We start from the raw sequence: 27,846 nt of genomic DNA on the forward strand, positions 1-27,846 counted from the left end.
GATGTGGCTACTCCAGGCACTGCCTGAAAGCTTGTGATCCTCAGGTGCCGTTTCTAAGTAAGGGATCGAAACTCTGCAGTCACTGCGCAGGGCGCTTGCCGTTTCCTTTCTGCCCACGTGCCCTGCCCGGGATACTCACGGAGCTGCCCATGTGGGCGAGCGCCTCTTCTGCGCGGGCCACGCGGCTTCCTTTCGTGCTCACCGTGAACGCCCTGGTGATGTGGCTGCAGAACTCCACGGAGATGCCACAGCTCTGAAATAAAGAGCTTCCTTGAGGAGGTTTCTCTTCTGTTGAAAACCCTAAGCAGCCACCCCTCTCCCAGGATGAGGGGTCATCGGGCACCCTGGTGCTAGAGGAGCCCTAGACATCCCCTCTGACTCACAATGCAAGGCCCCCATCACACCAACCTAAGTTGCACCAGGAAACTTGGGGACCTCTAGGCACGGAGCCCAGGCTCCAGTTTTCCATGGCGCATTTGCTTTTATCAGGGTTTATCAGGGGAAGCTGTTAAAACCCTTTAAGGTCACCCTGCCTCCACTGAGCCAGCATACTGTCATGACTTCTTGGGGCCTCACTGCCACGCCACCTGAAGCAGGGTTCATGTCCAAAAGGACAGATGCACTGTCTCTATTTTCCGTGAATACCTTCTTGCACACTCAACAGCTTTAAGAATTTTTTTTTTTTTTTTTTGAGACAGAGTCTCACTCTGTTGCCCGGGCTAGAGTGCTGTGGTGTCAGCCTAGCTCACAGCAACCTCAAACTCCTGAGCTCAAGCAATCCTCCTGCCTCAGCCTCTCGAGGAGCTGGGACTACAGGTACGTGCCACTATGCACAGCTAATTTCTTTTATTTTTAGTAGAGATGGGGTCTCACTCTTGCTCAGGCTGGTCTTGAACTCCCAATCTCAAGCGATCCTCCTGCCCTGGCCTCCCAGAGTGCTAGGATTAGAGGAGTGAGCCACCACACCCAGCCAAGACTGTAATTATTAAAAAGCCCCTGGCAACCTTATGGGAGGCACTGGTCAGAGAGTCCCATGGGGGGTTGGGTTTGCAATTTTCTAAATAAAAATTAACATCTTGTTGTCATTAGGCTACCTGCTTTTGCAATCCCTTCAGAATAACAAATTACAGGCAGAATACCTAAGCTTGGCCACGAAATCACATTTCCGTTGTTCAGGCCTCACTGCCACACTCCCTGAAGCATATGAACCACACTAGCACAGATACAAGGAACAAGAAAAGAAACTGAACAGAAATTACCCTTAAGGTACTTCTGCTGCCAGATGTCCCCTCACTACTTCCTTCCACGCCCTGTCCTGACTCCATCTAGCACTTGTCCCACCTCTCTGTGCACCAAGAACAAGAGCCAGACTTGGTATTTTACTCCCATTTTAGGGTTTATATGGAATCCAAGAAACAATTCACTTGGGTGACATAGGAGTGAGGGACAACTAGCGAGTGGAGGAGGACTCACCATCACCAGGTTGACCAAGGACACTGCGTTCAGGCTGATGCCCCAGAGCCACATGACTCCGAACATGTTGACCAGGACCATGGCGATGGTGGCACACATGATGACCGCGGAGCACAGCTCGCAGCCCAGGAGAACCACGGCCACCAGAAACACTGCTCCCAGGGACACGCCGAGGTTGAAGACCGTGTCGTCAATGATGGTCAGGTACTGTTCGTAGAAGACATAAAACACACTGGAGAGGAGGGGGAGACCCCGTTAAAGCTTGCTCTCACGCCTGGGACCCCACGTTCATCCTGCCGCTACTGCAAAGCTGCGACTACCCCGAGAGCCCGCCCTTGCAGAAAGCCCCCAGGGCTGTTCGCGAGACTCATCTACAGTAATTCACCTGGCTCTGACGGCCACTTAACACCCACAGAAGGGCCTAATGATGGTCCAAAATATGTATTTGATACAAAGTTTCTGTGCGTTAAGTCCAGTCTCTGCTACTTTATACAGACATTTGCGGACAGTATTCCACGGCACTTAGGCCACGTGGGGTCTGTGCACGGCCCGGGGAGAAATGCTTTTCATTTATTTTTTGGCAAAGTTAACCAGCTCTTCCCAGGAATGAGGACACCTACTCTGAGAACATCCAAAGAAAAACAGGCTGTCTTTTCTTAAGTGAGATCATGGTGTCGGAGAAAAACAAAAAAATCACTGTTTCTTCTACTTTTCTACCATTTCCAAATTCAGTATTTCACACAGAATACTTTTCTTGCCAGGAAAAAAAAAGCCCAATATGAAAAAGAGGAGTTTACATAAAAGCACTGCCCCAAATCGTCAGCGGCTGGGCATACTGGTCAGCTGCGGGCCAAGAACGTCGCCTGGCCCGTCTGCGCAGCCCGAGCCCCCCGCCCCCCGCCCCCGCGCCACGGTGCACGCGTGTCTCCTGCAGGCCGTGAGGGAGCACAGACACCAAAGCCCTCTCCAGCAGGGGCTCGAGAGTCTGGCGCCCCCCCATGCCGTTTCCCTTGACACCTTCACCTGCACTCAGGACAGCAGGCGGCAGAGCCCAGGCCCAGGCCCCGCGGGGGAGCCCCAGGCTGTACCTGTACGGGAAGACGCGGTAATCGCTGCCGTTGATGCCCATGGTTTCGGTGATGTTGCTGGCTATACGGCGGGCTTTTCTCAGAGCGTCGATGAAGTCGGCAGAGGTCTGAAGCATGGTGTGGTAGGTCAGGAAGTACGTGGCTCCGACCCCAGTGTCATTGCCGAGGATGTTCACTGCCGAGCTGTAAGCAGCATGTCCCCTGGGAGAAGTCACTGGGTGTCAGACAGGCCACGCCTTGCAAAGTACTGGCAGACTCTGCACACGCGAGGCTGGGCGGAATCACTGGGCCTGGGCTCAGGCCGCGGCCGGCTGGACGTTCGGGGATGGAGGCGTCCTCCTGACGGAGGCCCGGGGAAGGTTTAGCTTATTCCCTCCCACACTGGCTTCTCATCATTGCTTTGGTTTCTGCGGGCACAGCTGCTACTGTTTCTCTGTCTGGTCTGGCTCGTAATCAAACAGTTTACTCAGTCCTGTTGTGTAACAGGAGGCAGGAGGGGACAAGGGCCCCGGAGTCAAACACAGCCCTGTGACCCTGAGCAAAGTCACCTAATTTGACCTTCATCTCCTCTTCTGCAAACAGGTACACCACCACGACTCGCAGGCCGTGTGGCGAATGCTGCAATAATGTCAGCGAGGTGCCTGGCACAGCCCTGCACACGGGAGGCTCCCGGAAATGGTGGCTGCTGCCTTCATAGAAACAGAATCCTTCCAATTTGTTTAATGTAAGTCAAAGCATTGAGTCTGCAAGCAAACCGAGCTGCAAGACTCATTTCTATCTTATTTTTAGAAGTAGTTGGCCCACAATACCGAGCACAGATCTCAAACACAGACATGATATATACGATTAACTGATGTGACTCATTTATATTCTTGTGAAAACAGTTATGTCCAGGGTTTGCCTAACATACATGTGGACACTCATCTTCTGCCTACAAAAGCTTCCAAATCAACCCCTGGAGACTTCTAGTCGTCTTTGCTATTTTTGGGACAGATGTCTGGCTTCTGTGGGGACTGGCTGTCTGCCTGGACCGGGGAGTGAGACAGCCCGTAACCTCACACAGGGACAGCTGGCAAGGGGCAGGCGGGGCTGACGAAACGGAACCTTCCTCTGGGACAGCAGTACCAAAGGAAGATGGCGTCCCATGAGCCATCGGCACAACTGAACAGACCGAAGTTCTTCCGTGTTCTGAGCCACCAGTGTGCTCGTTCTCCCCTCAGCTCCCCGAGTGATGTGCATGGGAATCCGCGTCCATTCACACACCCAGGGGGCCAGGACACACGGAGACGCGTAGGAGAGAATGTCCGGGCTAGGATGGACTCAGGTGAAACCTGGGAGGTGTTTTCTTTAGGTTCCTACTTTTGCAAAAGGACTGACTGGGTCAGGGTGGGGCGGGGCGACAGAAAAGGACTTTCCGGTACAACTGTTTTCACCCCAGTCCTCTCCTACTGCAAATTCAAGCTGAAGTGGACGCTTATCAGAAACGGCTCCCCGGCACTTACCCTTTGCCACACTTGGGGTTGGGGTTATCAGAGAGGAACATGGGCAGGAATCTCATGAAGTCCCCGCCCTGAGGCCTCTGTCTGCCCTCCGGAGTCAGAGGCCGGCAGCGGACGCACGCCGGGTCAACCACTAGCAGAAACGCGGACAGAGGGACAATTGTGAGAACAACGGGTCACTACTTTACTTTTCTTTTTCTTTTTTTTTTTTAAAATAATTTACTCTGAGTACTAGTAGAATTTTCAAGAAACATTTAAAAATACTGATAATGAGGGATATTACTTTCCTGAATCTTTCCCCTTATTCAAAAGCTTCAGCCACATATAACTTTCATAGTTTAGTAAATCTGAAATATGGATTTCATCTTAATGTAGACTATACAACATTTTCTTCCCTCAGGTAGATTTCCTGAGAGGCAACTGGTGTAGTCACCACAGGATGAGAGACCAGAGTCCCCAGACATGGACCTTGCTCAGCCTGTAGCCCTGACAGAAACGTGACATATCTCAGCATGAATGACAGCGGAAAGGGACAATGACAAAGGGAATGAGACCCAGCTATGGCCTATGAATAGGTATAAATTGCAAAATGCAAATGATTTTTAAATGATAATGTTAACATTTTTCAGAAAAACGGGAAAGATGCGGAGGAGGGGCTGAGTACCCGAGGCATTGCAGAACTGGCCACTGATATTGTAGACCCTGCAGCACGTAGACAGCGGCTTCACCCAGTCGAAATAATCGTCGATCCAGGACGAGGGGGCAAAGCCTATCCGGGTACTGGAGAGAAGGAGAGAAAGAATTACTGCCTTGCTCACAGGGAGGAAGTGTTTAGATTCAGTACTTCTCCTTAAACCCTAACTTCCTTTTCTGTGTTTGTACTGCTACCAGGCAAAAGAAAAACGTTAGCACTTAATGAAAAAACCTTTCAAGGTATTAAGTGGTACATTAGTTCTTTAAGAGGTTTTGCTCACATAACACTACATTTAACATACATTTTGAACAAAAACGACTTTCCCAAGAAAGTCTGTTTTCAGGGAGACATTTCAGGCCCAAGCTGACTCCCTGGCCGAGAGCCCCTCTGGCCACCCGGGCCAAAGCGCGGGGCGACGGGGTGGTACTGACTAGTTGTCCAGCTGCGCCGCGTTAAATATCTGCTGCACCAGGGAGTCGTTGTTGCAGCCCACGCCGCCGCACACCATGTTCTGCCCCTTTGGAGAAGTATAGTCGTGCCCTTCCTCCAGGACAAAGTACACAGGCGGACCCGCATGCAGGTACTGGCTGATGGATTTGAGATAATCCACCACATAGGAGTCCTGAAAGATGGAAGAGCAGGAGAAAGGATGAACGCTCTGGCCGTAAACAGGCCAGAGGAGAATCACTAAGAACGAGGAGGGCGCTGCTGGGAGGCTCCTGGCCAAGATGCCCCAGCACGGACTCTGACTCCTGACACGGCCAGCCTTCCCCGGGCCCTGGGGTGCTCCTCCTGCTGGTCCCACGATCAGGAAGGAACCTCATGGGACTGGCTGCTCACGTTCTGTGGCTGTGCCCCAGGGGGTCTGAGCATCCAGAATGCCAAGGTGACCCACATCGGCATAGCTTTGGGGCAGTTCCCATAACAGTAGAGAACCCATCGCCATTTGCATTTAGAAGCAGGCTTTAGCCTGAAACACCTGCATGCATGCTTTGAAAAATTTATTCATCAACAGCTCAACAAGTTAAAATGAAAAAGAAAGCATCTTACGTCTGGCATTGAGAGATGCTGATCCAATCCAATTTCTACTTTGTTTAGGACTGCGATACTGAATGACAGGACACCCACAAACACTGCTATCTGCAATGAAAAGTGATTGCCTATTGTAATAATGAGCTTAAGAGCAGAAATAAAATCTTGAACACACACAAAAATTTGCAAGAGTTTTCCAAACTGAAAAGCAATGTTTAAATGACATGCTAAGACAACAGAGAGTGTGGGGCAGTGGCTGAGATCATAGTATCCAGAGTTCAAGTTCCTGGGTTCAAATCCTGACTCTGCCACTTAGGAGCTGAGTGAGCTGGGGCAGGCAAGTCACTTCATCTCTCTTAGTTTCTATTTCCTCATCAGTGAAACGGGAAAAATAAAAGACTGACTGCTAGAAACTAATTTACGTTCTTTTAGAGAAGTGATGAGCGAGCCATCACTGTTGGCTACGTTGGTACAGAAGCTATAAAAAGCTCCCTGGCGGTTGCTGGGGACTAGGCCTGGGGGAGGTGGGTGATTAGCACAAAGGAGCCCCGTGTGCTGAATCCACACACATGACAAAATGACACAGAACTCACATACACGCACGCTGTGCCAATGACAAACGCCTGGCCTTGATGTTGTGCTACTCTGATCTCCTAAGATGTACCATCGGGGGAATCTGAGAGAAGGGGGCCGGTGTCCTCCCTGCATTGCCTTGGCAACTTTCTGTGAATCTAATTATTTTAAAATAAAAACTTCAGCAAAAACTCTTTCTTACATTGGCTGATAAAAACTGGCTAGAAAAATACATTATCTATTGTTACGTATCTGCTTTTGCATTTTTGTATGTATATTTAACACCTGTCAGAGTCTCCTCAAGCTGTCTGATTTCTTAGAAGGCATGTGACAGTCTGTTGTAGGGAAAAGAAAGAGGAGAACCGCAGACAGGCGCCTACCACAATCGGTCGCATCCACTCCTTCAGCAGGAGTGGGGCATAGGAGTGTTTGAAGAAGCGAAACAAACAGCTCTCTGAGGCCTGCACGCCTGTGCCGTCCTCCGCGCCCCTCAAGCAGCAGAGGATGTCTAGCCGATTTTTCTGAAGGGAAAAAGAGGAACAAAGGTCATAGAAAATACCCTCTGGCTGCTTCATCTAGATTTGAGACTCAAACAGATTACAGTCCTGGTAACAACTTACCTCTTGGCGTTTAATGTCTAACCCCAAGAGACTCACAAAACAGGTAATCTGCAGGAGGAAGTCAATGAAGACGGCCAGTCCCGCGAACAGGGAGAAGGTGTGCACGGCTGGCATCATGGACAGTGCTCCTGCCGGGGCGAGAAGAGCTCTGTGTCACCTCCGTTTACAGCAGGGGCCGCGCTGCAAGTCTTCCATCCACATGCACATGCAGACAGAAGGAGCCGGCGCAGGCCGAACCCACGAGAAGGCCGGCTGCAAGGTGTGCGGGCTGCAGCGCCCGGACTGGGAGAAGAGTCCCTGGGCCCAGTGCTTTCCACAATGGCGTCGGCAACAGACCACTCAGAGTTAAAAATGTAGCTTCCTGGGTCCTGGCCCGATCCTACTTTAGCAAGATGCAAAGGGAATTCAACCCAATTCTACTGCATTCAGGCTCTCAGGCAAATTTATGCGCAGTGAGATTTGAGAACCACTGACATAGGCCATTTCTTAGAGTCCCTTCCATGCTTCACTGAGGGGGACAGTATTTTCCATCTGCTGTTACAGCAACAATATCAGCCTCCCAGTGCAGTCACAGTAACAGGCAGTTCACAAGCAAATGACGATCAAAGGAACGAGAGTAAGACTCAGAAACCACAAACCAATAGCCCGTGAATCAGATATATCCGGTTTAGCTCACACTGTATTGACCCATTTTAGGATTAAAAAACTTTTAAAAAGATAAGTAGCCAAAATTTAACCATGACAATTTACAAAAAAATCTAGATTCACAACTTGATTGAAAACAAACCACAGCAGACCTCGCAGCACTGAGCCAGCCACATGGAACTAACTGCCGCCTTAGGAGGGACACGCGCACTCAGGGTGTCACAGTTCCCACTGCTCCTACTGTCCCGCCAAGGTCACTCCAACCCTGAGGCACAGTCTCAGCTGCCATCATCATCACACCTGCACTGGTCTTCTTGCGACAGATCAAAGAAGAAGGTTTTTTTTGGTTTGTTTTTGCACCTGTGTTTGTCAGAAGGAACCCTCTGGGCCACAGGTTTCCAAAGCACGTTACTTCGTGGAAATGAAGACTGTGCGAGCAGCACGTCTGCCAGCTACCGCGGCCCTGCGCAGGAGGACCCGGCAGCCACAGGCATTCCAGTTTGCGGCCTGTGGATGGTGCCTCTTCTCTGGACTGGGTGATCTACTCCAGCCTCCTCTGTAGCAGACAGAATCACTGGTCTCCTACCACACTTCAGACATGGGGCAGGCGGCCCCCTGTGAGTCTATTTGGTGATTTCTCTATATGAAAGAAACATACAAGTGGTGCTGATTTTTGTACTGAGGGAAGATTCAAGAAGCTCTGCTCCACTAACATGGCTGCTTCCACAATGAGCTGTGTGTGCACAGGAGAAAGACTGTCCTTGAAAACAACAGCCAGACGCCTCGCAAGCGAGTGGCTGGGGAGCCGGGCGCTGTGCTTCGAGTGCCGCGTTGAGAGGGAACCTGCGGCTACGCAAGGATGTCACTTGCAAACAGCAGCATTCGCTGTGGCTACCGAAAGCGGGAAGTGGCCATATGCACTCTAGGTCTCTCTCATACTGATCTCAACACTGTCCTGAAACTTAACACGAGAAGGAAGCCACCTGCAAAGTGGCACCGAAGATACTGCCACCAATTTTTCTGTGGTCCACTCAGTGATACTTTCGAATTGCAGAATAAAGCTTCAAAAAGGAGGCAACACCCAGGGCATATCCAGATGCCCAGATCCTTCTTTTTCCAGGCTCAAACTATAGGACTGGTAGAATTTAAAGCATGCTTACCTAAGAAAAACGCTACAGTCTCAGAAAAGGATGACAGGAACATACTGGGAGCCACTTCTCCTAGGACCCTGCCCAGCTGCTGATCCAGGGTTTCCCCTTGAAGACGTTCATCTCTCTTTAAAAAAAAATTAAACACACAGTGTTAAAATTTCTCAGTAACAATGTCATCTCTTTGTTGCCTTGTGTTAACTCAGGGCCAAAAAACACAATTAGTAGATGATTAGCAGTACCTTCTCTGCATATAAACTTTGGTGGGGGACCCCAGAGTTCTCACGTTAATTTGTTCCAAGTATTTCTTTTTATTATTATTATTATTTTATTGTACACTCTCAAAGTCAGTAGAGAGTGGACTGCTCCAATAAGGAACAGCCTGTTCCAAGTATTTCTGAACCACTGAGCTAGGTACCAGGTGAGAAAATCCAGGAAAGACTGGATCATGTTATCAGGAAAATACATGGAACAGGCTGCAGGTGGCTGGACCATTAAATGACACTGGCACATGCCACGGAGCCTCCACTCAGGGTTTGTAAGATGACTGAGACCACTTTCTGAAGCAGCAGGTCATGTGTTGACCTGCCTTTTTTTTCTTTTTTTGAGATGGAGTCTCGCTCTGTCACTCTGTCACCTGGACTAGAGTGTTGTGGCATCAGCCTAGCTCACAGCAACCTCAAACTCCTAGGCTCAAGCAATCCAACTGCCTCAGCCTCCCGAGTAGTGGGGACTACAGGCGTGTACCACCATGGCCGACTAATTTTTCTATTTTTAGTAGAGACAGGGGTCTCACTCTTGCTCAGGCTGGTCTTAAACTCCTGACCTGAATCGATCCTCCTGCCTTGGCCTCCCGGAGTGCTAGGATTACAGGCGTGAGCCACCGCACCCGGCCTACCTTCTGCCTTTTTAGTGGCACTTTTGAACAAAACATATCTACCATTCTCCTATACTATGCTGAGAATCATTTTAACAGCAGTCATACTGTTAAACATTTTCCAAAAGCGTGTTAGTTCTTACATACATGCGAAACAAGGTACTACTTAAAACAAAATTCTCACTTTCTCTCTATTCCACTAACCAAAGGGAAGGGGTGAAATTCTCGGTCCCAAAATGGCCGTAGTTGAGAAGCCCAACAAGCCACACGGTGAACGGAAACACAGCCCCTCAGTGGCCACGCTCACAGATGCGGCACTGAAGAGCCACTCATGGACCCTGGTACTGGGACAGTTGCCAGGCTCCGTGAGAACATGGAAATATACCTGGTAGGTCTGCACCAGGATGAAGATGTTGTCCACCCCGACAGCCAGCACCAGGAACGGGATGACTTCAATCACGATGAGGGTCAGGGGGATCCCAATGTAGCTGAAGATGCCCAACGAGCATGTCACCGAACTCAACACGATCAGGATGCCCGCGATGCCTAGGGAGACCTTCGAATCCACCTGAGGGACGTGGCAATGACATAAGTCACTCGCCAAAGGGTTTTCTGTCCTATGTGTTACTTCTTTACATGGGTATATCCAATCCAGAGTTAAGAGTACAATTCTCAGTGCGAGAGAAGATATGAAAAAATTTCTAGGTCTTCCCTTAGCAATATATTTTACCAGCTTACATTCTTAGGTGATGCAGTGAACAAATTAGAAAAAACTGCATTATGTGAAATAAACTTTAAGATAAACCAAAAAATTGGAACTGCAGAAAACAGATGCAGGAAACAGAAAAGTCACATACAATTAAAACGGGGATTTAAGGTAGTTTTGAACACAGTGAATCAAGAATAAGGCAAAAAATATGACATCATGCTGTGCACTGACATTTCTCACACACATACACACATGCGTGTGCACACACAGACACACACACACAGACACACACACACAGCCTGCTTACCAGAAGCCTGCGACAGCTTTTGATGTGCCCCAAGGCCAGGGAAATATATAGAAACATAATGGCATAGCTAATTACAACGGTGAAGATATCACTGTTACTTTCACGATTTAGTTCATCTTCAATACTTCGTTCAGCAGAGAAAGAAATGGTCAGATTTGGATTCTTGTAGTTTTTCACAAAATTAATAAACCTAAAAAGTAAGCAAAATTTTACATTTTTAGTTAAAACTTAGTGATAGCCAAGTAAGAGGCTCCTTCCCAACTTTTATGACACAAAGGTCACACTTCCTTAACCTTTACCCTGCATTAGGACCTTCTGCACTGGGGATTAGAAGGAGACACTCTTTCCAATTACAGCCCAAGTTCCAGACGTGCTGAATTTTCTACCCTTTAAAACAAGTTTAGAACAAATCTAAAACTGGTTCTATTTGTTTTTTACTAAAAAATATTTTTAAATGAGGCATATTATAATAAAGATATACACTCACGGCACAAAATATAAAAAGCTGACCTACAGATTCAACATAATCCCTTTTGGAATCCCGGCTGACTTCTCTGTAGAAACTGATAAGCTGAAATTCTGAAATTCACATGGACTGGCAAGGGATCCTGAACAGCCTAAACGTCTGTTTCAAGAAGAACAAAGTAGGAGGACTCATTTTCCAATTTCAAAACTTACTACAAAACAAGGGTAATCAAGACAGTGTGGTACTAGCACAAGGACATACAGATCAAAGGAATAGCATTAAGAGCCCAGAAACATACCACGTGTCAACTGATTTTTGACGAGGAAGCCAAGATCATTCAATAATCTCTTCAACAAATGATCTGGGACAACTGGAGAGCCACATGCAAAAGAATGAAGCTGGACCCTTACCTCATACCACACACAAAAATTAACTCCAAAGGGATCAAAGACCTAAACATAAGAGCTGAGACTACAGGACTCTCAGAAGAAAACTCAGGCATAAATCTCCATGCCCTTGGATTAGAAAATGGTTTCTTAGATAGGACATCAAAAGTATGAGCAACAACAACAACAAAAATAGATAAAATTAAAAACTTGAGCTTCAAAGGACAGCATCACGAAAGCAAAGAGTGGGAGAAAATACTCCCACAGAGTGGGAGAAAATACTTGAGAATCATACATAAGGGACTTATATCTAGAATATATAAAAAATTCTCATAATCCAATAATAAAACCCCCAGTTTTATTTTAACCCAGTTAAAAATTGTACAAAGGACAAGACTAGATATTTCTCCAAGGCAGATACACTCATGGACAAAAAGCATTTGAAAAGATGCTCGAAAAAGCCAGCAGGAAAATGCAAATCAAAACTATAACGAGATTCCGCTTTGTAACCATGAGGCTGGCTAGGACCCCAAAGTCAGACACGCGCTGCTGAGGATGTGGAGAATGGAACCTGCACACGCTGCTGGCGGTGATGGAAAGCGCTGTGGCCACTTTCTCTATTTTGTACCTTTACCTCTCCTAACCAGAAGCTATAGCCGCTTTGGGAAACAGTCTGGCAGTTCTTCTGTGAAAGGCAGGGTCACCGTAAGACTCAGCGACTCTGCTCCCAGATACACACCCAAGAGAAACGAAAACCGACATCCACACAGAAACTCGTATTCAGACGTTTACAGCAGCATGGCTCGTGTTAGCCAAGAGAGGGGAACCACCCAAATGTGCATCAGCTGAGGAGTGGATAAGCTAAATACAGTATAAGCGTTCAATGCAATATCTGGCTATAAAAGGGCATGAAGTATTGACACACACAACACGGATGAGCCTTGAAAACATCATGTTAAGTGAAAAAAAGCCAGACGCAAAGACTACATATGAGTCCATGCATATAAAAGTCCAGAAGGGGAAGATCTCCAGAGACAGAAAGCACATGAGTCATTGCCTTGGGCTGTGGGTGGGAGGATGAGAAGCCGGGGTGTCAGCTAAAGGGTACGGGGTTTCATTGTGAGGTAACAAAAATGTCCTAAAATTGACTGTGGCGATGGCTGCACATATATGTGAGTATACTAAAGCCACTGAAGTGTATACTTTAAATGGGTGATTTGTATGATATATGAGCCATATCTCAGTAAAACTAATTTTTATTTATTCATTTATTTATTTTTTAGAGACAGGGTCTTGCTCTGTCTCCCAGGCTACAGTGCAGTGGCACCACCATAGCTCACTGCAGCCTCCAACTCCTGGGCTCCAGAGATCCTCCTGCCTCAGCCTCCTGAGTAGCAGGGACTACAGGTATGCATCACCATGTCTGGATAATTTTTGAAATTTTTTGTAGAGACAAGGTCTCACTACATTGCTCAGGCTGGTCTTGAACTCCTGGACCTCAAGTGATCCTCCTGCTTCAGCCTCTCAAAGTGCTGGGATTACAAGCATGAACCAGCAAAACTTTTTTTTAAAAAGCACTGAAGGGTATAAAGAAAGAGTAACAGTCCCCTGTCCTCCTAAGTCCTTTCTTCCTATTCTCTGCAAGTTACAAACAGTTAATTTCTCAGGTCATTCGCCTGATATTTTTTCTAAGCATGGACAGCATATATTTATGTAAATATGCTGAGTGTGGCTTTTATTTCATACATCTTGAACCATTTATTAACCTCATCATCTCTAATGATTGCATACTATTCTACTGTACTCCTCTCCCACATTAACATCCAGCGGGCTCCTGGTTTTCACTGTTAGAAAACAATGCAAGGAACATTTTTGCATACTTTTGTATTCTTGTACAGGAATATTTGTTTAAACCATCTGTTTAAAGAAAAATTTGTTTACATACATCTTAGTATCACTAGTATCAAGTGAAAAATATCACAAGTTAGAGCTGACATGGGTCAATTTAGAGAATGAAGTTCAAGCACTTGCTATAAGAGTCCAGCTTCCCACAAATCAAGTTCAGATTCCGTGAGTGACTCACTCTTTTTCCCAGGCCTGGGCCCTCTGGAGCTTCTCTGTATCATTATAGTAATTATTGACAGGGAAGGTAATCACAAGGGCAGTGGCGTTACTGTAGTTTTGATCTAGAAAGGAAAAATGTGACATCAAAAAGCAGATCACAAGCGTGCAGAAATTAGATATATACAAGGGGAAAATCACAAAACAGGTAGCAGACTGATTTCTCACGGCAGCTACAGACTATCTCTGCGCTCTAAGAATCAAACAGGAGTTTACAGAAATAGTCCATACGCAGTTTAGTTCATGAATAAAAATAATTCTTTATCTGAAGTAGGCACAGTTATCACATTCAGGAAGAACACCTTTTTTTGTTAACTGCAGAGTATGTGCATGGTAAAATTTTCAAACAGAGCAGAAAGGTGTTCGGTGAAAATTCTCTCTTTTTCGCCATTCCCATTCTCTTAGTTCTCCCCATACTGTGACCATCTGTGACTCTTTCTAGAGATACTTATTGCATACACACAAGCAAACACATGTATTCTTCCCCTTTCCTTCTTATTTACACAAACAGTAACATACTGTTCTCTACATTACATTTTAAAATTCTGCATCTTGAAGATTGCTCCATTTTACTTTTGTGGGTTTTTTGTTTTTGTTTTTGTTTTTAAAGAGAAGGTCTTGCTGTTGTCCCAGCTGGAGTGGCACAGGTGGCATCATCATAGCTCATGGCAGCATCAAACTCCTGGGCTCAAGTGGTCTTCCCGCCTCAGCCTCCCAAATAGCTGAGACTATAGGTGTGCGCCACCACGCCCAGCAAATTTTTTTTCTCATTTGTTTTAGAGACAAGGTCTTGCTGTGTTGCTCAGGCTGATCTCAAACTCCTGGCCTAAAGAGATCTTCCTGCCTCAGCCTCCTGAGTAGCTCGTACTACAGGCAGGTGCCACTGCATCTGGCCTATGCCTCTACTACGATACATAAGGAGCTTCCTTATTCTTTTTCTACTAATACTTTCTAGTATGATTTAGCCAATCCCTAACTGATGAACATTTTTGCAATTTTCTTTGCTACTACAAATAAAATTACTATAAAGAATAACCTATAAATATTTTAAATGTATAAACACATATTTGTACAATCAGTTCTTAAAGTATAATCACTAAATCAAAAATGATGTATGCTTCTAATTTTGATAAATTCCCCCAAACTGCCTTCCAAAGAGGCTGTACTAGTTTTTATTCTTTTATTCAACAAAATGTTTACAGAGACCTACTTTGTGCCAGGCATTATTTTAGGTACTATGGTTATATCAGTGAACAAAAGAGATAAAAATCCTGCCTTCCTGGAGCTTATATTCTAGTAACCAATTTATGTAACCACCACCACCAACAGAGAATTTCCTATATTTTCACCAATGAATAGTTTTATCAAACTCTTCAGCCTCTGCCCATTTGTTAGGTAAAAAGATTGAAGTAAGATGCACTTCCCCCACACAATTAATTTTAGTGTATGTGCTGCCCAAGTGAGCACAGCCCCCCAATACAATTAAAAGCCATTTGTATTTCTTCTGTTAACTTTCATATGGCTTCACCCACTTTTCTTTTGGGTTGCTAATGTTTTCTTTTTTCACAAGAGCTCTTTATATATTAAAGGAAATGCTGCTATGTATACTAATATATTTTTGTCCAGTTTCTTGTTTTTTTTGAACTGTATGCTATTTGTTCTCCACGCATGAATTTAAGATTTTTATGGAGTCAAATTCATCAGTCTTTCCTTTTGTGTCTTGCTTAGAAATGCCTTCTCCATTTAAAAATTATTTTTAAAAAGTTCCTGCTGTATTTTCTTCCAGTTCTTCAACAGTTTTACTTCTTACATTTCAATCTTTGATCCATATGGAATTTATTCTGGTGAGAGGAATACTAGGTAGAGATCAAATTCATTAATTTTCCCCTATGGCTAGCTGGTATCTGACACTGTCGTTTCTCCACTGATTAAAAATGACATTTTATTTTATGAGGCATAGCAAATTTTAAATACGGATCGCAACTTCTCCCCTGCCACTCAGTGTAGAGAAGAAAACCTATCTGGCCTCTTCAATGGCTGGAGAAAAACTTGTTGAGCCTGTAAGATTAGGTTTCAGATGCCAAAGGTGTCACATGAATCATCACCCCATTTTCTCAAGTACAATGTTCCAAAGTGCTACAGGAATCAAAAGCAAAGAGCCAACCAACTGCTCTTCACACGATCAAAGTGTCCAAATTCTTAACTGATTGGTTCAGAAGAAAAAAAAAAATCCATCAACTTTGTTTCTTTTTCCACATACTTCACTTATCATCTCTTCCCCATTACAGGAGTTCTTAACCTGAGGTCCATGAACTCCTAAGAGGTTCACAGATGAGCTTCAGGGGTTCCAGGACCTCCCTGAATCTGAACAACAATGTCGATGTACACAGCTCCATTACTCTGGGGAAATGTTCTTTGCCTGGAGAGCTTCCTCAAAGGCATGTGGGACCTAAAAATGGTTAACACAATCCGTTTCTTTTAAATCTGGAATAAAACCCAAACCCAACGCCACAGGATTTATAATATTTGGGATTCAAGAGATAGGGAATTAATAAGACAGCCCAATTTGTGAAATCTTCATAATTACCCCTTGATGCTAATGACAGAACCAAGATGACTTTCTTTACCTAACAGGAAAAGTCAAGGCTTCTACTTACCATCATAGCCGCCTAACACAAGCCACGGGAACACTGGTCCACCAAACGTCCCCAGACAGGGATCATGGAGCAGACTTGTATCATTCAGAGAGGTAGGGGCCCTGCCAAAAAGTTCAGAAAACACCTCCCAATGAGAATAGCCTTAAGACATCATGGAGACGTAAACATTTAGACAACGAACATTTGATGAGACTGACTGTACTCTAGGCATAACGTGGACACTGAGGTTCCTTAGCTGACTGTGGTCCAGCACTCCTCTATGGGCTAAGGGGCAAACACAGCCCAATCCAATCACCAGCACGTGGTACACAGGGCTACTCGGGCACAGAGGAGGAAGCAAATAATCCAAGGGGGAAATCTGCCAAAGGGACGGCCAGTAGAAAACCAGAGCTCCAAGGATAAGGGAGAATTCACCAGGGAGGGAAGAAAAGAGGGAGTTCCATACAATTACAATTGTGGGAGGAGAAGAGAAGGAAGCCAGAGAACAGTGAGGGGGCATGAGAGCAAGAAGGTGGTCTGGGGAACAGTAAGTAACAAGTCCTGTCCTAGAGCATGCGGTGCCCACCAAGGGGGCTCCTGAGAGAGGGAGTGGGGCTGGAAAGAGCAAGCAACAGACAGTGCAAAAAAAAAAAAAAAAAAAAAAGGATTCAATGCCAGGCTAAGTGTTTGAATTTTTATCCTGGAGGCACTGGGGAACCCGGCGAATGATGAGAGAGGTCTGGGAAAGGGATGTCATGATCTGTTTCATGAAGATAGCTGGTGTGGCAAAGTGAAGAGTGGAAGCGGGAAACAGCAAGGAGGGGACCAGCGAGGTTTGTGGCATGGCCCAGGCAAGAGATGACGGGCAGTACAGACAGCCGGCCAGGGGAGAGGGACCAGCACTTCAGCACACATCAGCAGCCAGAGCTCGGCTGGGTGCTGGGAGGTTCTGGCATACAATCTGCCTGTCAAGGCAGATGACTGATGGCGTTAGGCCTGGAGGGCAGGTGACCTGCAGCTAGAAGCAGAGTCCCTTCATCCCACAGCGTGGATGTGACAGACCATCCAGAGGCTAAAATCCACAAGCACTACACGAGGAAGGTGGTGAGGACGAGAAGGAATTCAGGGACAAAGCCTCAGGTTTGAGTAACTGGGAGCTGTCGTGCCATTAAACCACAGGGGGCAAGAAGCAGCTCTGGGCCTGGTTCTGGGCAGGCTGCCTCCTACCCCTGCAGGACCTCCAGGTGAAAGAGCCCAGGAAAAGCTGGAGGCTGAGGAAAGAGGTGAGCGCTGGAGGGTTTGGGGCCATAGAGGATGTGCACGAGTGTAGCCACAAACCCACCCGAATCCTTGCCCCCCGGACAGCGTGCACAGCAGTGCTTCCGTGCTGGTTCAAACCACACCCCCTCCGGCAAAACACAAGTCTCCCACATCTGCCCGCCCCCAATTTTTCTTGACTTTTATTTTGTAAAACAGCAAGTAAATGTTTTTTTTCTTCCAAATATAAAAATCATATGCTATTAAATGTTTTTTTCAAACTACCCCTGGCTGTCTTGTACCACCTACCCTGTTAACAATGCTGGTTTACAGTACAGGGCATGAGTTTATTGTCCTACGAGTATAACTCACGTTTTCACAGGCGATGCCCTTGAGCGAGACTAAACATAGCCCAACTGCCTGAAGAGTCTTATCCCAGTAACAGACAAAACTCAAGGTCACCAAAGTTTTTTAGAACCAGAAATCAGAGTCCTCAGCTCTTGAGGCATGGTTAGTTGAGCAGTGCCCTCGAAGGAGACAAGGAATAACTTCTCTGTCCCCATGATGAAGAAACAGACACTGTGGTTGTTCAACTGGCTGAACAACTGTTGCCAGGCCAGATCCAGGGCACCCAGGGAGGGCAGGTCCACCCGGCATTGTGACACTCTTCCTCTACCAGGATGAGCCTAAAGATTCCCTCCCTGGCTCTCTTGGTGACTAATCCCAATTACAGAAGCATCCTGCCCAGCGAGACATGCCTCCTAAGGAAAGTAGCTACAGGGTCCTCAAATGTAAAACCTCATATAATCTTGCCCCAATTCCTTGAATGGAGGCTACATGTTTTAAAATCAATTCAGTATCATGATATAAGGTTATATTTGAAAGACAAGAAAATATACCATCAGCTTCTGTCTTTAAGTCTCGGGGGTTGGGGTGGGGGGATACATGAAACTGTGTTACTGACCCAGACTCGAGTGAAAGGTTGAGAGGGACCTGCTGTTCCTGGATTACACATCATAAAAGCTTGCACCACAGGGCCTTTGCACTTGCTGCTCATTCTGCTTCAAACACTTGTCCCTGTGATATCTAGGAGCTCCCTCCTTCTGTTTCCTTTTGTGCAGATCTCCATGCTAGAGCAGTACACCCAACCCTTTGCCTGGCCTCATCTTTCTCCTCATAGCGTCATCTCCACCTGCCATGGTATCACATATTTACATGCACACTGTCCACCTCCCTCCCTTAGGATGTGAGTTTCCTGGGGGCAGGGTCCTGCTCTCTTTGCTCACTGCTGGGTCTCTAGCACCTTGAATAGTGTCTAGCAACAGTAAGTGCTCAACTATTAATGGGACACATGAATGACTATCTCCGGCCACTTACCGTACACAGTACAGAAAGTGTGTGTGGTAATCAGCATACACAAAGAAGTCGTCCCCTATTTTGTGGTCCAGCACAGAGTGGCTGTTCTGGAAGTAATTTAACACACTCATAATGGTGCAGTTCTTGTTATATGGTGAGAGAGGGGCTACGCAGATGTCCTGAAGAGTCACAGTTTCGTTGTTATAAGAGGCAGTAATGTTTTCAATGGCTGTTTGTAAGTCAAGAACCTGAAAGAAGATTTTGAAAATAAGCAAACCCAGAAACAAGTCAGATTTCTCTCTCAGATCTTGACTAACCAGTATTGTCCTGAGGGGTCTGAAGATAAAGAGTATCTGGGGAAAATGCTTCCTAAGGCAGGGGAGACGATTAAAGCACACTATGGTATGATATATGGTTAAGCCAAAGGCCCACTTTTACAGCAAACTGGGGTGAAGACGCTGGCTGATGGCATCCAGAGAGATGGGGAGGAGACATCATGACCAGAAGGGATCACAATGTAGGACACACGACCATGTCCCCTTCCTCCCCTCCCCAGCAGTGACGGAGAGGACCAGGGAGACTGGAGCAAGGTGCGTGGTCTTCCCGACACGCCCCTTGCCGACAACACGTCACCTACTGCCCTGCTCTGTGCTACAGCCATTACATACGTCCCCGCACCTCCTAGCAGTGGAGATGCTCCTAAGATACACGACTATGCTGTTCATCTCCTGCAACAACCTGGGCAAAAGCAACAGTCACTGGCTGGACAAAAGATTCTATGAAAGTCTTGGGACCACTTTGGTGTTTTTCAAGATTTTGGACCTTCTGTAAACAACAGCAATGCTTAAAAGGAAAAACTATGTGATTGTGTAATCATTCATCAAAAAAGAAGTGGATGCAGTTTATTCACAGGTAAGGCTCTCCAAGGCAAGTGTGACAGGGACAACAGGAAGGTTTACACACCTTTTCTAAAAGGAATGGGGTGGATCCCATCCCAAATGCACCTCTCGCCAAATGCAGGCTGAGTGCCCGCAGGCAGGCAGTGGTAAGTTCATTCCTGCAAGTTGGATCAGTGACAATCCAGCAGGTCCTTCCTCAGCTCCCAGGATGGCACAAAGGGCTTCATTCCTTTGGGTCCTCGCACATTACTTTCAGTTACCATGGGAAAAAACTGAAACTCCTAGGGTGACTTCCCCTAAATACATTCTGCCTCAATAGTGAAACGCTACTGAAGTCTTTCTCTGTTCATCTCAATTTTAAGAAAAAGGCAAGACCTACTGTCCAAAGTGAATATAAAAGCAGCAAAAGTACATTTTTCATTAAGTTCAACACCTATCATTCACTTTCTTGAAAAGTAAGTTAAGAGTAGCTTTGCTGTTACAACTCAAAGATTTTCAAGAAATACCGCTACCTTCAGCCCCAAATCCACATCAAATCAAGCAGAACTGGGCAACACGCAGGAGCCAGCAAACCACCGGGTCCCCTGACTGACTTGTTTCTGTGAACAGCGGATTACCTGGTGCAAAATGTCTATGTCAAGCGGAGGTCCAAATGGCACGTCGGCTCCTGAGGGGTAGGGCTCGTAGGTGTGTTTTTTGGTGAGCGGGGCCTGGATGATGAGCTGCTCCATCCGGAAGAAAGGCCCAAAGTGCTGGTCAAAGTACTCTTTCTCCAGGCGAGCTTGGCTGGCTGGGGCCGACCAGAGGTCGACTGGGTTGGTCGTGACCCGGACAAACACCAGGCCTGAAGAACATGCCACGATGAAGACCAGAGAGAAGAAAATGACACAGCCGGGGTTTCGGACGCAGAAAGACCCCCACTGCGTGAACAGCCGCCTCAAACAGCCCTCAAATGCTGCGCCCAGTGGGTCGCAGCTGGACGCCTCCCCTGGAAGGGCGGGAGAGGAAGGGAGGGTGAAGGTTAAGAGCCGTGACATTCCTGAAAGTTGGAACAGGGAGAGCGTTAGCTGCTGTCGCACACAGTGGGACCTGAGCCCATCTGGGGACACGCACAGGAGCCCCAGCCCTCAGCCACCTGTCTGCTCATGAAGCCACCCGTCTTGGCTGCCCCCCCACAGAGGAGGATGTTCTCACACAAGCCTCTGCCCAACGAAGTCCTCCGACCTCTCTGTCTACAGAGCTCTTCAGCCTCGTCCCACCACGGCTCCTTTCCCCGCTCTTACCCCAGTTCCAGAATTCTTTCACTACTCTCTTCCTTACTTGGTTCTGTCACCCTCACTAGATGTCAGTGTCACAAAGGCAAGGATATCTGTGTGGACCTCAGCCATGTCCTCAGCACTAGCCCACCACCTCACACAGAACTGGCGCATGAACATTTGTTGAGGAAATGAACGCTCTTGTGCCAACAAAATCTGAACCCGTTCATTTACATACAAATATGCCTACCTTTATCACTGGCATTCACAGAAAAAGCTATGTTGCTATCAATGGGAGTGTACTCGGAGACAAAATACCGTTTTCTGAAAGACAAAAGCACGTTAAGTAGTATTAGTGGGACTTCATTACAATGAGGCTATTATTTTGACATTCCTGTAATCCCATTAAAAGCTTACTCTTTCCTCATCTGGCTTTCTTTCCTTCCTTCCTTCCTTTTCTTTCTTTTTTTTTCTGACACAGGGACTTGCTCTGTTGCCCAGCCTGGAGTATAGTGGTATGATCACAGCTCACTGCAGCCTCAAACTCCTGGTATCAGGTGATACTCCTGTCTCAGCCTCCTAAGTATCTGGGACTACAGGTGTGTGCCACCATGCCCACCTAATTTTAGAAATTTTTTGCAAAGACAAGGTCTCACTATGTTGCCCAGGCTGGTCTCGAACTCCTGGCTTCAAATGATCCTCCCACCTTTGCCTCCCAAAGTGCTGGGATTACAGGTGTGAGCCACAGCACCCAGTTGGCTCCAGTGTTCTGACATGCCCTTATCCCCCAGTCTTGTATTTTCCCTGGCCCCGCCCTGGAATCAACCCCTTCTACAAGGAGCCCTGGTTCCTTTTATTAGAGGACGGTATATAGAAGCCAAGATCACTAGGTGTGCTCATTGCTACTGAGGAAGATCACTTGAGCCCAGGTGTTTGAGGTTGCAGTGAGCTATGATAGCACCACTGTACTCTAGAGCCCAGGCAACAGAGTGAGATCTTGTCTCAAAAAACAACAACAACAAAAAACAAACAAACAAAAAAACACAGGAGTCAACCAGAAGGCATTCATTCCCAGTGAGCAACAAAATAAATGACAGTACCGAATACACCCCACAGAACGTATAAGTGGTCCATGATGCAAACAACTGATTCAATCAGCGAGGGAGAAGGGACGGCTCTCTGTATAAAGGTCCAGTGAGTAAATGTAGAGGGAATGGGGAAATAAAATCGCCATCAGGCAAACGTCACAGTAATAACTATTGCAGGTAAGACCCACCAATGAATAGATGCTAGAATCAGTGGGCGATAGTTTAAAGAGAAACAAAGTGTTAGCACAGTCTCAAAGTATCTCTCCCACAAGATATTTATCAATTACAAAGGGAAAAATGGTAACTTCACAGCAGAGAAACCCAGCAGACACCACCCTAACCAAGTGATCAAGGTCATCACCACCAGGAATGAGATGTAGACATCATGCACTGAGAAAGGCACAACACCATCTGTGATGTTTTTGTCCAAAACACACAACCTCAATTTAATCATGAGAAAATACCAGATAAAGCCAAATTGAAACACATGCTTACAAAATAACTGACCAGCACTCATCAAGAGTGTCAAAGCCATAAAAGGAAAGACTGAGGAACTGTCATAGATTGGAGGGGACCAAGAAAACAAAAAAAGTGAATGTAACTGGGATCCTAATACAGGAAAAAGGCACGACAGGTGAAATCTGAATAGGGTCTACAGTTTAGCTACTCTAATATCATGCCGATGTTATTTTCATGGTTTTGATAAACATACTGAGCTGTGGAAGTCATAACTTTGGGGAAGGTGGGTAAAGGATATACACAAAGTCTACCATTTTTGCAACTTTTTGGTAAGTCTGATTATTTCAAAATAAAAAAAGGAATGGTGGTTAAAGCATGGTGCTTTGAATCACACATCATCTTGAATAAATCAATAAAACTAACTTCAAATGTTTAAATGTCTAAACAGGACTGTTTACTACCTGTAGGACACAAGCAATCCGTGGAAAAGCATTAATGCAGGTATTTTTTCCAGTTCTAATTAACCAAGGTTTGCCCAAGTGAAAGCTACAAGTGCCATTTGGGTAATTCGGCTCTTTTTGCCCTGGAGGACTGCTTACCTGTAGCACCACACTGCAAAAAATCCTCCAAAGAACACAAGCAAAAATGCCATGTAGGTGAGCCACATGATGACATACATGGCGTCCAAGCCGAAGAGCCTCCAGGGAACTGGAGGGGGCGGGGGCTGGGGCTTGGGGCCACAGGTGGCGGAGCAGTCCTGACAGCTGCACGGGCCTGTGACCTCGTCTACAGACTCATCACAGCCTTTGGTGGCATTATTCATGGGCTCCATCCCGTGGAGTGGAAGATCTACAGGAAGGAATTGTGTTCAGTAAAAATCTCAATAACAAAATAATTTTGTATTAAGTTGTATTTAAAACCAATGATAAGCACATAGAACTATATAACTCAATGGAGGAATAAAACGAATTGGAAATTTTAGTTTAATCATGTTTTGTTGCTTTGTCCTGTAACATTTTAAGTAACCTCAATACCTCTGTGCATACGGTTTTGTCACTGATATCTGAGTATACCACATACCTCGGGAAACCTCCAGTCGTGCCTTCTCTCCATTCTGAGGAGCTAGGCTAACACTGCTAATAAGGCAGACTCTGGAAAGGGCCTTTATAATGCTTTTCCACCCCCTCCTCCTTTTTAAACAGCTTATCCTTTCAGTGACAATAGCAGTATCTGAAGGCAATTCTTTCTGCTCCTGTTTCCACTCTCAGCCCTCCTAAATTAACCAGGGCAGGATAAACGCTTTAGTTACTTTTTACTGGACAGGAACTCTATAAACTAGCTATCTGAATTTATCTTCCTATTGCATATGATGATTCCTTGGCTTTAAAACAGTATCATAAACACATCAAACTTGGTGTCTTTGTCCCTACCTGAAAAGATGGGGGTGATGGTGAACGGTGCCTGTCCGTTGTCCTTATTGAACATGTACTCAATCCAGTTGGTGGCATTGCAGGCAGCAGCATCCTTCCCACACAGGAGACCCAGGGCCTTGTCGTTACTTGAGGGGGCCTCCACGTCCCGGCAGGCATTGTACATTGCTAGAAGAGGAATCCCAAGGGGAAAAGATGGAGACAGGATGCTTGCTTTGATTCACCAGGCAAGAGCTTACAAAAGGCCTCACGAATGGAAACACAGAACTCCACATGCACTGCAGCCACGGATACGAACACTGGACAGCAAACACTAAGGGCAGGAACGGAGACTGCCCTTTAAATTGACTTGTAACTCTGCAAATAATATGCCTGGCCTGATTCCGAGTAACTTAAAAGTGAAAAATAGACGGGAAAGGGAAAGGCTTACATTATCCCACGTGGTTCTCACAAAAGCTTCTAGAAGTTTGTTTTTTCGTATTTTCTTTTTTGATTTAAGAGACAGGGTCTCACACTGTCACCCAAGCTAGAGTGCAGTGGTGCAATCACAGCTCACTGCAATCTTGAACTCCTGGGTTCAAGCAATCCTCTTGCCTCAGCCTCTCAAGTAGCGAGGTCTACAGACATGCACTACCATGCCCAGCTAATTTTTTTATATTTGGTAGAGAAGCTATGTTGTCTGGAACTTCTGGCCTCAAGTGATCCTCCCCACCTGGCATCCCTAAGTGCCGGGATTACAGGCACCAATCATCTCACGCAGCCTTCCAGAAGTCTTAGCCCCCCTGTATAGCAGAGCACACAAAGGCTCAGGAAGAAGAAGCTAAGAGCCTTAATACCTCTTCAGTGAAGGAAATTGGTTCCAGAGAGCATCTGCAGCAGGAGACTACACAGCTGGAGAATTATGGAACTTACAGGGAAAATTGCTTTTAGGGCACAAGTCACGTATGAATAAATGAATCTATAAGCATCTTCTTAAAGTTTAGGGGAAGAAGATCCTAGGAAGTTTCTAGCAAGCAGGGATTAGTAAAGGAAAATTAACAGTACAGGATCCATTATAGCTACTTTCTTATGTGCAAAATATCATTGATATTATTATGTAGTGTGTTGCCATTATGTATACTAAAATAACACCCAAAAATAGAATAGTACTAGATTTAATCTATGCCAATCTGATAAGGCGTGAAATGGTAGCTCACTGTTTTAATCTGCATTTCATTGATCGGTCTAGATACTATTTATATTCATAAATCTTTTCACTACGGTTTCTGCTTTTCCTCTCCTATCTAGAAATCCTTCCGTTACCTTAAAGTCATAAAGATATTCTATATGTACTTCTAAAACTCTCCAAGATTAGGACTTTCCATCTATACATTTTTTAGTATTATATGCAAAAATAAAAATTAGATGATCATCATCAATTTCCTCACCCCATTTACAGACCAGCCCACCCTTTCTCTCAATTATTTGGAACAACAAACCTGTTGATGCATCAACTTTCCACATAGGCATGGATCTGTTTCTGTACAGAATGCTCTCTCTCCAGTCAGGCTGCCTTGTAAGTCATATCTTTTAGAAGACTGATTCCTAGGTACCTTACTTTTTGTTGCTTTGTGAATGGGACCAATTTTCTATTAAATTTTTTGTTACTTTTTCACTTGGTCGCTACAATTAAATGTTGTATGTTGCACTTATAAACAACAACTTCACTGAATTCTTATTCTATTATTTTGTAGATTGTTCTTGGATACTTTTTGTTCAGCTATGTCTAATCTACTGTTTACCTTTTAGTTCATCTCCAAGACTACTTCTCATTAATAAATTCAGTTGGTGCTATTTCTAATCCATTCATCATTTTTTTTCTATAGCATTCTGTTCTTTCAGAATCTTCTCATTTCAGTACTTTTCAACAAACATATGGTCTCTTTCAGATTCTTCCATTATTCCTATTTGTTTGGGGGGAGCATTTATTTGTTATACCTGTTTCCTTTCCCTCATGGTGATCTGTTTCTTCAGAGTCATAACCCCTTCTCCTCTGCCAACTAGTTTTATGTCCTTAGTCTTGCAGTAATTTATGAAGTGACACAATTCACGACCACTAGAACCAAAGTTCCAATGTACAGATGCCAACTTGCACATACTAAAATTTTCCATATGGGAACTTAAACTTAGAAAGGCGTTACAGCAAATGCTTTAAAAAGACTGTTTTATTGGTTGTAGTTCAAAGTCCTAGGATATAGCAAAGCAACAACTCATTTCTTGCAGTGGAACTGAAATTGTTTCCCCACACAGTTGACAGGACAACAAAAACAACTTTCTCCGCTGTCCTGATGTCAGTGGTAGAAAAGGAATAATTCACATTTTACTTACCGTTGGCAAAACTCTGTCCAACATAGTACTGTAACTCTTTCACGTTTGTCCTCGTCTGGTTTGTAGCAGGATCCACATAATCTTCAGTTGCTGTAACATTCAGAAACTGACTCTGTCGAGGGCTACATGTCAGCTCACAAAACAGGGTCAGCAGGTTATAAAAACAGGATGGACATCTAAAGAAAAAGTAAATTATATTTTGCAGGCTCTCACAGATAATAGTCAGCAAAAATATGATTTAAAATAGATAAAGAATATTTAAAATTTATTGTAAAGCGACAAATTACCAAGAACATATTAAACCCACATAGTCTAAACATAAAACCTCATGTTACAATAAAGGCACATCTTTAAAAACTGCCCTAATTACAATATCACAATTATTTTGTCCAGATGTAATTTCAGAAACAGAAAGATGCTTCTTTATATTTTGTACTTTGTAATTTAGAGATGTGCTTTCTTTGTCCTGGAGCTAAAAGGACTTAAGAGCATCATGGTGATAATTTTGAATAAGAAAAAAAGAAGTAAAAAATGAGAAATACCATGAGAATTTTCATCTTATAACCTATTTAAGGGCTTTCTTCCAAGCCTTAGAAAATCCCTGGGCCCTCCCAAAACACAAGAAGATATCCCCATGACTTGTAAAGATAAAGAGAACAGCAGTGGCATTCTCTGCCTGCATGCAATTCAGAATTCAGGTTCAAAGTTTAAGTTCCTAATGCCACTTATGTGGCAAGAGAGCTCCATCTTCCCTTTGGTCCACTGTTGCCTGCAAAAGCTATTGCTCCGTTAGACCTGCATTCCTGCAACACAACCAGACTACTTTCTACTCTGATCCAGTCCCAGGGACCACATATGGCACAGAAGGAGGAAGGTATGTCCCAGCCTTTGAGAGCCTCTGTTCTAGAGAAGGAGACCGACACACACACTCTCTTTCACAGTAAGCGACAAAACCAGAAACTATAATTATATTAATAGGAACCACTCTTGGGGCTACAGTTTTCAAACTCTTTCCACATTACTACATATAATCTCCATAATCACCAATTCTGACAGCTATATATTATTCCACATATCTGGTTGTTTCTCTTATTCACTATTATAAATCAAGCTTTGGTACCTCTGATAACAGGGTACCTTTTGATGTGTATGTCCACGATGTCTCACCTAGAGTGGATGCTAAGTGTGTTTAGACTGACAAAGGCTCCGACTTGGCTCCATTAAGGCCCAGGAGCCTTTCACAGGATATGCTGGACCAACTAGATTCTTAACTTTTTATTTTTATTTATTTTTTCTATATTGGCTTAATCTTTGAGACAAGCATATGCTACCGGCAGGATCAATCAGGTAAAGATTCTTAACTTTTGGTCCATTATTATACGGTATGTTGTCCTGAAGAAACAGTTTAGTGGTAGTTTCCCACACTCTCTATCATCTACTTCTGGTAAGAAGCAGAATTT

At 45.2% G+C, this 27,846-nt stretch overlaps 1 protein-coding gene across 3 annotated transcripts in view; it reads right to left on the reverse strand.

Annotated features, from left to right (window-relative positions):
- NPC1 (NPC intracellular cholesterol transporter 1) overlaps positions 1–27,846 on the reverse strand; it is a 41,572-nt gene that overhangs the window by 2,083 nt on the left and 11,643 nt on the right. Inside the window, exons 4-23 of one of the 3 annotated variants that reach the window (XM_045527549.1) lie at positions 26,387–26,562; positions 24,020–24,187; positions 23,189–23,438; positions 21,293–21,366; positions 20,404–20,774; positions 18,909–19,135; positions 16,296–16,396; positions 13,601–13,703; positions 10,666–10,855; positions 10,035–10,217; positions 8,785–8,899; positions 6,980–7,107; positions 6,740–6,880; positions 5,805–5,894; positions 5,186–5,376; positions 4,725–4,840; positions 4,064–4,193; positions 2,562–2,762; positions 1,474–1,705; positions 140–253 (exon numbers count right to left, since the gene is read on the reverse strand). In XM_045527549.1, coding sequence (XP_045383505.1) covers positions 140–253; positions 1,474–1,705; positions 2,562–2,762; positions 4,064–4,193; positions 4,725–4,840; positions 5,186–5,376; positions 5,805–5,894; positions 6,740–6,880; positions 6,980–7,107; positions 8,785–8,899; positions 10,035–10,217; positions 10,666–10,855; positions 13,601–13,703; positions 16,296–16,396; positions 18,909–19,135; positions 20,404–20,774; positions 21,293–21,366; positions 23,189–23,438; positions 24,020–24,187; positions 26,387–26,562 — 3,301 coding nt within the window. Of the gene's footprint in view, positions 1–139; positions 254–1,473; positions 1,706–2,561; positions 2,763–4,063; positions 4,194–4,724; positions 4,841–5,185; positions 5,377–5,804; positions 5,895–6,739; positions 6,881–6,979; positions 7,108–8,784; positions 8,900–10,034; positions 10,218–10,665; positions 10,856–13,600; positions 13,704–16,295; positions 16,397–18,908; positions 19,136–20,403; positions 20,826–21,292; positions 21,367–23,188; positions 23,439–24,019; positions 24,188–26,386; positions 26,563–27,846 lie in introns of those variants that run through there. The other 2 variants (XM_045527548.1, XM_045527550.1) reach the window with 2 other exon arrangements.

Source organism: Lemur catta, chromosome 16 (genome assembly GCF_020740605.2).
Source record: "Lemur catta isolate mLemCat1 chromosome 16, mLemCat1.pri, whole genome shotgun sequence".
Taxonomy (NCBI): Eukaryota; Metazoa; Chordata; class Mammalia; order Primates; family Lemuridae; genus Lemur; species Lemur catta.